The following is a 12,167-nucleotide window of genomic DNA, read 5'->3' on the forward strand; positions in this document are numbered from 1 at the left end:
TCCCCTAGTGGCTAGAAATGGCAATAGGTGTAAACTGAGCCCTGGGTATCCCGCTCAGCCTTTGAGAAAATCAAAGCTCAGATGGGCCGATCGGGAATATTGCCCCTTATGAGGTGCTAAGGGGCAAGGTTACCTCCCCTTTATCCGTTTTGCCCACCCAGAGAATTTGGCCCACCCATGAGAGAGAGACATTATGGCTTTCAAATGAGCAAAGTGGCAGTTGGTCAAGGCCACACCCCAGCCTCCAAATTGCCCCCCCCCTCTCTCAAAAGCTACAGACTCAGAAATGGCACATCCTAAGGAAAGGTCATTATTGGACTGGCTCTAGTGGCTGTAATCTGCACCAAGGCTGAAGTTTAAGAAAGAGACTTCAAATACAGTGTTAGGGGACCAATAAGGTCTATATAAAGATATCAATACAGTATTAGGGGACCACTAAGGTCTAATAAAGAGACTTCAGATACAGTATTAGGGGACCACTAAGGTCTATATAAAGAGAATTCAGATACAGTATTAGGGGACCACTAAGTCTATTAAAAGAAACTTCAGATCATAGGTATTAGGGGACCTCTAAGGTTATATAAAAACAGACTCAGATACAGTATTAGGGGACCAATAAGGTCTATATAAAGAGACTTCAGATACAGTATTGGGGGACCACTAAGGTCTATATAAAAGAGACATCAGATACAGTATTAGGGGGCAACTAAGTCTATATAAAAGCATTCAAAGAGCACCATGTCATGGGACCTTTAAACAATCAAACCAGATTTCTTTAACTGTGAAAAGCTCAAACAACACAGAAAATATATTTTTTTGTTAAAGGCGCAGGTCAGATTGTAAACTAAGGTGGAGTTGGGTCAGACCACACATGTATTGGTTTGAAGAGGACGGAGTTTTGTCATTCAAGAAATCTTTTGCATATCTCAGTGCAAAAGATGTAGATGGATCTTTTCCTGTTGCACTCATTATACATCATTTAAAGGAAATTGAACTCACCTCTGCTCCAGAATACTTGTTGGTCTGAGTCACCAGGTCATTAAGACACACATTTTGGGCCACAGGCATGTTGCGGAACTGGAGAGAAAATATCTCTTGTCTGGTCGGAGCATCTGGAAGAGGCACATAGACGATTCGGTCAAGGCGACCTGGACGCATTAGAGCCTGTGGGACGGAAAAACAGTGTAAGCATCTGGTTCACCATCATATTTCACAAATTGTCACATGCAAGTCCATCGGGTTAAGACTTTCACATTAAAACGAAGCATCAGTGAAACCTTTCTTGGCTTATTCATGTTAACACATGTGAAATTCAACAGAAATATAATCATGCTATTCCAGCATTCTTTTGTACACGATGCTTTGTCGTAACAAAAACACTGTCAGGATACTAAGGCTCTGAACTTTGACCTCCTTACTGCTTTCTTGTTATGGTGGAGATCTACAGTGGAAACCAAAGCTTCCTCTACTCCTGCATTGATCGTGCGCCTCTTTAGACGGCACCAGGAACCAAATGCCTAAAATGCAAACTGTGAAACTTCTAGCAGTCAGCATGGAGACAATGTTGACGTTATCTGATAAACCCTCCACTTCCTACAGATCACATCTCCGTGACCCCAAAACAGTCCTTGAGTACCCAAGGCCGCCGCTGTCTCGCTTGTCATATGTCATTAAGTGGCAGGCGCCTCTCAAACACAGTCAGACGGACTGACAAATATGCCGTGTCTCCATTTGCTTTTCTCAGCCAGGCCGTGACAAGCTTTGGTATGGTGTGGTTCTTGTTTGGTGTCGGTAGAGTATCCACTTAACCAGCCAGGCTAGCTAAAAAAAAAACAGTGGATTTGAAAATGGCAAACATGCATTTGGCTCGACGTGAATTAGCATTTCATTTTTGCGCTGGAATGAAGAATCAACAGAAAAAAAACAAACAACTGAAACTGACAGTTTCATTGTTCTTCTTCCCCCAAGACTCAGTGAGGCCTGGTTGTAAAGACAGTGGAGCCCCTGGCTTGGGGCCAGACAGGCCACAGCGGGGCTAAACCCCAGGCCGGCAAAGACGAGGCAGGAGACACACGCAGACGCAAGCCATGCAGGAGGTCACGTCAAGAGTGATCAGTGAAGGTTGGAGGGATTGGACCAGCAGCCTTTGAACTCTTGTTTACATAGACATCACACTGCTATTCCTGTGTCTCTGTATGCACCACGTATCTCCCAGGCCCGACAGCCTCCTCGTTTCTGTTATATCCATAGTTTCTGAACATTTATTTTTGCATTGCATTAAGAATCCCTTACACAGGAAAGGACATCTAATACAATCGAGGATAAAAACACAATAAAGTCAAGGACTTATTTCCATTGTGGTCCTTTATAAAATGTCCATGAGAAAAGCAGGACAACTTGCATAGGTTGTTAAAGCTATGAATCCAAGAACTGCTGAAATGATAACTTTGACAATTTGAACACGTGATTAATAAATCAGTTGCTTATCGAGAATTTTAGACTGTTGCTCAACCAAAACAAGTCATTAGGATGTCACCCCGGGCTCTGGGAAATGCTAGGGCTGCTCGATTATATTATATTAATTACTATATTATATTGATTAAAATATAATCACAATTATTTCGGCCAATATTGATATCACGATAATTTGACACGATTACTCCCTGACTTCTGGAAGGATGTTGCAATTATTGAACTTAAAAAAAAACAGTGGAAAACGTGTAATAAATCAACAGTAAAAAATTACATACAAATTTGAAATTTGACTTAATACTTTTCATATATAAACTTTATTTTTTCATTCAGAACACAAGAAAAAATAGGAGTTTACTTGCAAAACGCAATGAGCAAAATAATTTTTTTGTGATCATTGGGAGCCAAAATCATGATCATGATTACATTTTGATTAATTGCACAGCCCTAGTAAAGGCTTAACTAACTTAATTAATCTGAAAAGAACTGTGACAGTGAAGAAGAGAAATGAAAGATTGCTTTTTCAACTGAAAAAAATGGAATTTTGAACATCTTTCAGGACTTTGAGGGGTTATTCTTTTCTCACCGACTACCATAACCATAATGATAAAGACAAACATGGTGAGTTGCAGCCCTTTACTCAATATGCCAGAAACCATTAAACGGTCTCTGCCATGTTACATTTTAAGTCCATCTGCTTTCAAAGTGTGCCGGATGCAATTTTAAGAGTTTTGTTTTACGGTTTTCTTTATTTCCCCTCTGGATAACCAATTACCGTTTACTAGGGCGATGGACAGATTTTCCGCCTTTTATCTGTTGCTTTTTGTGTTCCTGTGTATGCATATGGAACATGAGCGGATGGAAACTGGAGACAAACATTAGTAGCTACCCTGAGGTAACCACAACAGAGCCATGGCTGACAAAGGAGCAATGGATCATGAGAGGAAATGTTCTGTTTTTCAGGTCTCTGGATTCTTCCACTCGTTCGAGGAGAGGGTCTGGCTGTGGGTGACGAACCATTCGCATAAGGGAATGGATGGAGAGGAATAACGTCACTTTGATTTAAAGCGGGCAAATAATGGCTGTTGTGGAGACCTGCTGGGAGATGGATGGATAGCAGGTTTGAGAGCTGCAGCATTAAATTGAAGTCATAAGGGCTTGGGGAACTTGATAAGATGCGTCTGGCAAAACAACTATAAAACAACACATGTGAGAGTTAGTTTGATGTCGAGGTTCTTCCCCCAGATAAGTGTGTATTGTAGGTTTGTGTGTGGGTGCAGAAGGTGAGACACATCCAGTGTGGATTGCAGTCTTTGGTTGTGTGTCACAGCAGGTCGAGCAGTGCGTATTGCACTATGCAGAGGACGGACCAGGGACACTTCCTGAGTTGCTCTCCCTGGAAGAATCTGGCGGCTGCATGCCAACACAAACCTGCTGACTCCCGGCTTAATAACTCACACAGGCAGACACTCCAATGCACAACAACAAACAAATGCAATTCTGGTAAACACTCTTCGGCCTGGTCTTTTTAATTTCTGATCCCTTACTCCTAGTGCAAAGACGCCGTCTGCTACTTTATCAGCCGTTAATTCTCTCCACACACATAATGGAGACGTGCCCGTGGCTTCCAGGCGCTCAGGCTCCAAGGGTTCCAAGGCGCTCCAAAAAGCAAAGCCGACCCTCAGCTTTGAGACTGCTAAACTCATCTGACTGCCCTGGAGGGAAAGAAAAGTTTTTTTTCTTTTTTCTTTCCTCTCAGCAAGAGCAGGGGGCCCATCCATCACTTAACAAGATACACTTCCTGTTCTCAAGGGTCCAGGGGTGGGGGTAGGAGAAGAGGAGGAGAAGGAGGGGAGAAGAGGGAGGGGGGGGGCATGGCATGTCCGGCAAGCGTTGACGGGCTCTTTTCGTAACAGCATCATTCCACCTGAAGTCTTGGCTTGACTGACAGAGGGCAAGAGAAAAGGAGGGAGGGAAAGAGAAAAGAGAGGAGACAACACAAACAGCCAGACCAAGAGACCCAGACAAGCCACTTGAAAGGACTACAGGACCAAAACCCTACAAACAAACACAGATAAGTGGCATGGGAGACTGAAAACCACAATCAACAAAATGCAGTCGGATAAATTCTCCGTTTGTCTTACACGAGACTGCATGACGAATCACATCCACCTTGTTGCACCACTGACATGATATGCATTATTACACATGAGCCATTAGAAATGCCCCTAGGTAAGAAATACCAATTTGCTTTAAGTCAACATCGAAGCATTTACACACCACTAAATCTGGGCGAGTGTGCGTTGTGGACTACCCTGCAGAGCAAAATTAAGCCAAGTGCAATGGTGAGAAAGAAATGGGGCCTACGCTGGATCAGTCAAGCTGATCAAAACACACAAAGACAGAAAACAGAAAGAGAAAAACCTCATCCACTCTCTCTCTGCGGCAAGTTTCCCTGGCGATAACAGTAATCATTCCAGGCATTGCAATCCTCCTCAAGAAGTGATTACTCCCTAATGACAGATGACTTCCTATCTGCCATGGCCGGTACCTCTCCCTAACCAGCAAGGAATGCTGGGAATCTTCTCCTTGGAGCATTGTTGCTGAGCACATTCTTGGCCAGCTTCAATGGGACCTGCTCTGAGCTACATCGACAAACTGTTTACAAACAGACACCCCCGCAATTCAGGTGTCTTATTCTTGGAAGCTTAGACGCGGTGTGGCTAAATTAAGATCAGATCTGCCTTGCTGCTCACACTCCCTTCAGATGAAATGAGAAGTGAAAGGAAACACTGGGTCCATGACACCGAACATGATGACTAAGTTCTGGTGAAGTCTCTCTTTTCTTCAAAAACTATATTTGTTTGTGCGTTTTCCAACGTGCAGGATGATCGCAGGCTGCCTGGCTGAATAAGTGGCTTGCCTGAGGATGACTTGACTGTGGTCCCTGCCTGGAGGCATGTGCTGTATGTGGTTTCCCAACCTGTCAGTCCACAATCCTCAGAGGCATGCCTTGGTGAGTCATACTGACTCGGAGATGGGCCACCCTGCATTTATGCAGAACACACACCAAACAAAAAATGCAGAGAGCATAATGGGAACCAAACGCTCACAGAAAGGTCAGAGAGATCTACTTCTGGATTTGAGATTTGGGGGTGGGAGAGAGAATAAATGGCAGCAAATGTAGGTTATTATCAGGTTAACAATCTTTTAGGTATTACACTTATTCTGTCTTCTTTAACAGCAGTTTACTTTGCTAATAAATAAGTGAAAGTGGCGGCTACAATTAAGGTGTTGTCAGACTTGGCCCACACACTTAGGTTGTGTTTCTTGCGTGATCTGGGAGGGAATTTGTTTTCATAGATGAGAATCCTTCCGATCCGCACATAGATTGTGCAACACACATCCAAGGCAAGACTGTTATGTTATATATTTATGGCACTTCTGTGAAATGTGATATTTACTTTTGTTATGCTACCACACTAAAAGCAACATAATCTTGTCATTCATGGGTGTGCAGCGTACTATTTAACACCATTAAGACTACACGTCACACGTACTGCACCCGTGTATATATGCCGTCACGAGCATGCCAAACCTGTAGGTGGCAGTGGAATGAGAAGCTCAAGCCCACGTTAGCCAATCAGAATCCCGCAAATAGCAACAACAGGAATGAATCACAACAATCTCTTTTCTCTTCCTCAGCTGCCTAAACCTCTGTTTGTCTCAGTTTACATGCAGACAAAGATTTCCAAATGGCCGGAGTTTTTAGAAAGACTCGTTTTCAGAGGCAAATTCTCCGTTTACGTGGAAACAAATGTCTCCGTTTGTCAAAAATAACCATGCACCCGTAAACAGGCCCTAAGGTCAGCCCAACATCAACTGAAGTTATCGTAATGATTAGTCTAATATGAGTTCATTTTCTTTGCTAAAACATACTGTTTTACAGAATCTAGTACAAACCCTTTTACCACATATTGAGATGAACCAGAATTGGATTTGTTTTTTTTGGTTCCATCAATTAATCCCACATGTATTGATTTGAAGCTCAAGCGGATTTCTACTACCTACTGAAGAGCACACAACTTTCTAAAAAGATGACATAACTTTGGACAAGGCCTCGCTGTGTTCAGAGGGACACCGGACCTGCTTTATGTTGGTCCTGATTTGGATGTGGGAGTGGATCACAGGAGGAACAGAGTGAGGAGAAAGAGAGTAAATCAGAGAGAGGGGAGGAACAGCAGAGTGGAGCGAGAGGGATGAGAGTGACGGGGAGATAGCAACCGAGTGAGCAACAGAGATAGATAGAGAGAGAGAGAGAGAGAGAGAGAGAGAGAGAGAGAGAGAGAGAGAGAGAAGCAGAGTTGGCAACCAGTCAAAAACATGAGAGGCTTTCACTCTGGATTTTGCCCTTGAGTCAAACTTGCATCCGGCAGGCGAGGCCACCGTGTCCAAGAACTAAATAACTCTGGCGCTGTTAACCCCATATTGTCCCACTTACTCTGCAAAGCCAGCAGGAAGTCAAGATTTGTAGTTTCAAAATGAGGTATAAATCATTTGAACAGGTGATTTGTTCTTAGAAAACTAATACTATGGCATGGTAGAGCAACCCGTTTGGGGAAAATATGGCAAATGAGTTCATATTTTCTGCAAAATGCGTAAGCGTTGCACATTGCCGTATTTTAAGTGAGTAAACTAGTCTATAGTGTTGGATGTTTTTGTACAATGGGTGTAACATTTTACATTTTAAATTTTATCTTCCCAATAAATTTGGCTAATCTAGTGTTTTGTTTAAAACCTTATCTGATCTTTTGACTGCTCGTGTTTCTTGCCCTCTTCTTAGCGATGTCGCTGTGATCTCAGCAATTAACTTAGTGAGCACAGTGTTGTTATGACAAATAGGAATGGCTACTGAAATTAAGATTTAATCTGTGATAAACTGGAATTTTCCTTTAACACATGTACAGGTTGGTGTTCGTTTTTGTCCTACAGCGTCATAAATTTACACATTTTCATTTTTAGCATGTGTGGCCCCAGCAGGAGTCACTCTGATCCTAACAGAACCACAGAGGTGTGTGTGTGTGTGTGTGTGTGTGTGTGTGTGTGTGTGTGTGTGTGTGTGTGTGTGTGTGTGTGTGTGTGTGTGTGTGTGTGCGCGCGCATGTCAGAGGGTGGGTGTTGCTGAGCATTGGGTCATTGCAGAATTAGATGTCACACCTCTTTTACCCTTTATGCTGTGCATGTGCGTGTGTGTGTGTGTGTGTGTTGGAGGGTCACAATCATATAGAGACCAGGTGAAGAGGCTGAGATGAGGTGAGAAGAAGTAGCAACAGCTGTGTTGCTCTCCTTTTAGGTCTGGATTGGAGGGTGAAGTGGTGGTGTTGGTTTGGGGGGGGGGCGCTCACAACCCTACAGCTGCCCTGGGGGCCGCAATAAAGTCCCTGAATCTGTCAAAACCATCCCAACTGGTTGGCCCTCACACCTTCACGAAAATAAAAATGGCCACTGCCAAAAAAGCAGCCTTATTTTGATAGGAATAGGTGGACAGAGTGTGTGTGTGTATGTGTGGGAGTGGGGTCGCCCACCAGACGAAAAAAGGTTAAGAAAAGCAGAGGAAATTAGACGGAGGCCATGTTGAAATGTCAACTCATTGGAGCCCAAAAATAAAAATGGCTGTAAAGTGGCTGCCATAAAATACATGTATGTTTGTTTTACAAAGAGGTGTTTCCTGTGAGCTGTCTGCAGTTTGCAGTTTAATTCTACGGGGCCTTACGTTCAGTATAAACCCTGGCAGGTCTGGTTTCCATAATCGGTCCCAGAGTCTGTGGGCAACCTCCAAACTCCCTGGTCAAGTCGCTGACTCAGACAAATCGTCAGAAACAACCAGTGACCGTCGTTTTTTCTCCAATAGTTACTCTGATTCTTTTTTTTTTATTGTTCCACCCATTACTCTGAACTTGTTATGTGTTTGTACTGTACATACAAGTGTGTATGGCGAAGGGTGTGAGTCAGGAGTGTAAAAGGGTCTATGAATTGCATCTAACAAGCACAGTCCAAAAAGTTAAGCTAATTGGTTGTGTGTGTGTGTGTGTGTGTGTGTGTGTGTGTGTGTTTGTGGCTGTGTGTGTGTGTGTGTTTGGACTTGGAGGAATGATCTTATTGGTGACACAAATATTGTCAACTCAATATCAATCTGATATTGAGAGAGTAGTCTATCTCCTTGACGTTCCACTTCCGGGATTGCTCGGGTGCTTCAGGAAATTTTGCAACGGCTCCACGTGGAGCTTAGCGCCGCCCGTGACAATTGTGATCGGTTTAAAGAAATGCCAATAAACCAGAGCACGTTTTTCTCCCATCCCAGAATGCTGTGTGGACAAGCCAGACCTCCATCGAGGCTATTGAGTGAGTTACTAAGTTAAAATCTGGGCCGCGACTATGGACTATTTTGATCATCGATACATCTACCAATTCATTTCTCAATCAATAACCAATCAAGTCTATAAAAAAAAAAACTTCCCATAACAAATTCAGGAAGCCAAAAGTGGCATCTTCAAATGTATTGTTTTTTCCCCCAAAAAACATTCCAAAACCAAACGATGTTTAGTTAATGTAACACAAAATCCTAATTTTGAGAGGATTTTTATCAAAATAGCCAATTATTTTCCTGACAGTCGAGTGATTGTTAAGTTAAAGTATAAATTCTGATAGAGAGGTTAGAAACAACAATTATGAGGCACATAATCCCTAATAGCCACTATTTCAGGTGGAGAAATATTGAACTATGCAACAATTTATAGCTTTGAATTTTCTTATGCATACCATAAAACCCGGATTGGCATTTTAGAAAAGCCTCCAGTCCCCTTCCCACACACAGAGCCCCCACTTGCCCCAAGAAGAGACTGCAGGTGCCAGGCCCACCTCAGGGTCCCTGCCGGGCTCTCGTTAGGCCTGGTGCCATTCAGGCGGCTCCTAACACGCAATCCTAAGTGCTTTGTGTTTCTCTGACAGCCCTTGTCGTCCTCTTCACGTAGTGGTGGAAAAAAAGAAAGAAAAGAGGAGGACTTCAGGGATTATTGCTTTAAAGAATTTGACAAAGCCACAAGGCTGAGATTCACCTTGCACCTATGGCCATTTTAAAGGACTACACCAGTGTTTGTTCACATTTTGCTACAGATTACTATAACATTACTGCTGTCCATTTACCAAGGCTAACAGTATACAAGTATTTTTTATTTTTTTTTTACTTTGAAAACAGCCATTGGCTTTTATTCATTTCTATATCGTATTAAAATCCACTTGTACAGACTTCAAACCTGCTTGAGATAAGACAATCCTCAATTATGTCTACAATTATTGCATCTCTTATGTTAACAGTGCAGACTTTTTAAATCAGATACAAAGTTTTACTGTGATGCATTACCTCAAGCAAGTCTCTGCAAGTCACTTGTATACTGTGGTGAAACAAATGGAAACCAAAGACTGCCTAGTCGGTAGATACAATTCTTCAACGACCAATATTTTAGCTTGTGTTTACAGGGAATCACCTTCTTTTTTTTGCTATTTTAAGAAACAACTGTACTGCCTAGTTGTGGCAATGCTGAAGGCTGAACGGCCAAATATAGTTTGATGTCTGTAAATGAACTTCCCTGGGTGCAACCCCCCTCAGTCATTATTAATGTGTTTACTAATTACTTGGGCTGTTAATCGCATGAAATATGATCACACATATTATTTCTGCTCTAAACTTCAAAAGGGATACTTTAAGTTTTTAATGCCAAAGTGGTATTTGAGACTCATTGCATACGTGGTAACTCAAATCTCATCGACAGTACACGCAGATAACTTGAGTCTTGTCAAGAGAACCATCGAGGGTTTTTGTTTTGCCATTTCTGCTGAAGGAGGATTGTTTCGTTGTTCTGGGAGGGGGGTCATGAGCTGCTTTTTAATGATCACGGATTTAGTTAAAAATGTATGTAATAAAGCCTGTGTTACTAAGAACAGGACGACTGTGTGATTCAGGATCAGGCTTAACCTTCCAAGCTGTACAGGGTGCGGCCCTGCCTCTTCAGAGCGTACACCACATCCATGGCTATCACCTTCTTCCTCATGGATCATGTTCTCCAGGAACAATTTCAACACAGCGGGTGTACTCATAGATCAGACCGTGGATGGCGTGGGTTTATTGATCCTCTGGTTGTTATGACAGAGCACTTAACAGTTTCTGTTAGCCATCCACGTTACTGCTACGTCCCTTTCTGAATTCCCAAACTATGGAGTGGGTCCAAGCCCAAATTATAGAGCGCACGTTCACCAAGCGCGCATCCAAAACATTTTGTGGCGTTAAAAGGTATTTGCGTTAACTTGCTATTATTGCGTTCATTTTTTCATTTGACACCAAAGTGTGATTGTTGCAATCTGACCGTCACAAAAACCCCAGAAACCAGAGCTCAAAAGCAATTAAGTTCCATGAAAATGAACTAAAGGCTGTCGGTGTGAAAACAGCTGTTTTAGTAGAGATTTAGTCTCTCTTGATTACAGCAGGGTACAGTTACAGCACTATATAATGAAAACACCAGAATTATCAACTGTACTGCTAACATCTACATCATTATCATCATCATCAAGAGGCCCTGCTCAATGTTGGAGGAGGCCTTTAACAACCTGTGCGCATACACAAAGGCTTTAAATTAGGGATTTTTGCAACACACACACACACACACACACACACACACACAGAGAGACTACACTCACATATACTGCCACTCACAGATACAAACATAAACAGGCACGTTGCTGAGTGACAGACCCGACTCGACCGGATAAGTTTCCACTTCCGTGAAATCTAAACATTAGCTTGTTTACGCTCATCCTGAGCTGAGACTGGGCCTGGGTGAGAGACAGGAGTGTGTGTGTGTGTGTGTGTGTGTGTGTGTATAGTATGTGTGTCCAGCGAGAAAATAGTGGATGTGATAATAGAGACACTACCCCAAGCTGGTGGGAAAAAGAAAGAGAGAAGTGGGAGAACTTTTCCTCACCTGCCTAATCCCTCCATTATAATGTCCGCCAAGACACCTTACAGACAGCTACTAAGTACTGATTACTTTACAGATCAATTAGTTGGTAAACAGATAATTGCTAACAATTGTTTTATTAAGCAATTAATTGTTCAAGTAATTTGACAAAGAAAAGTATTGATTGTGATCCAGGCGCCCACGTAGCAGTGCTTTGGCTGTGCTTCCACCCAATATAGTTCTAAATCAATATCTGCTAGGAAATCGTCTGGTCTTAATCTGCATTGCTATTTGTACTCGTTGTGAATATGTAGGCCACAAGAAGTTGACAGGGTTGTTATTGTTGGCTCACTTTTACTCACAACATGCTAACCGGCAACATAGGAATCCATTCACTACGCTAAGCTAACTAGCGGCGGCGCTGCCGATGTTGCACCAGACTAAAACAATGCATGCACTGAGACAAAAAATGAGTTGGCCCACCTATCTACAGCTCGGGGAGACAGTGATAAGCCCTATTTCAACAAATGGTGGCATATTCCTTTAAGTGAAAGATTGCCAGCATAGTTTTCAGGAGCAAGAAATATGATTATATGTTGTATTTCTTATGCTGTTAGTCAAGTCATGTCCATTCACACACACACACACACACACACACACACACACACACACACACACACACAC

The 12,167-nt window shown here is 42.6% G+C and overlaps 1 protein-coding gene across 1 annotated transcript in view; it reads right to left on the minus strand.

Moving 5' to 3' along the window:
- The window catches only part of afg2a (AFG2 AAA ATPase homolog A), a 121,228-nt gene that overhangs the window by 24,237 nt on the left and 84,824 nt on the right, over positions 1 to 12,167 (minus strand). The window contains exon 16 of the mRNA XM_032527357.1: positions 1,000 to 1,164. Within this exon, the coding sequence (XP_032383248.1) occupies positions 1,000 to 1,164 (165 nt within the window). The remainder of the gene's footprint in view (positions 1 to 999; positions 1,165 to 12,167) is intronic.

The sequence above is a fragment of the Etheostoma spectabile genome, chromosome 10, assembly GCF_008692095.1.
Source record: "Etheostoma spectabile isolate EspeVRDwgs_2016 chromosome 10, UIUC_Espe_1.0, whole genome shotgun sequence".
Classification (NCBI taxonomy): Eukaryota; Metazoa; Chordata; class Actinopteri; order Perciformes; family Percidae; genus Etheostoma; species Etheostoma spectabile.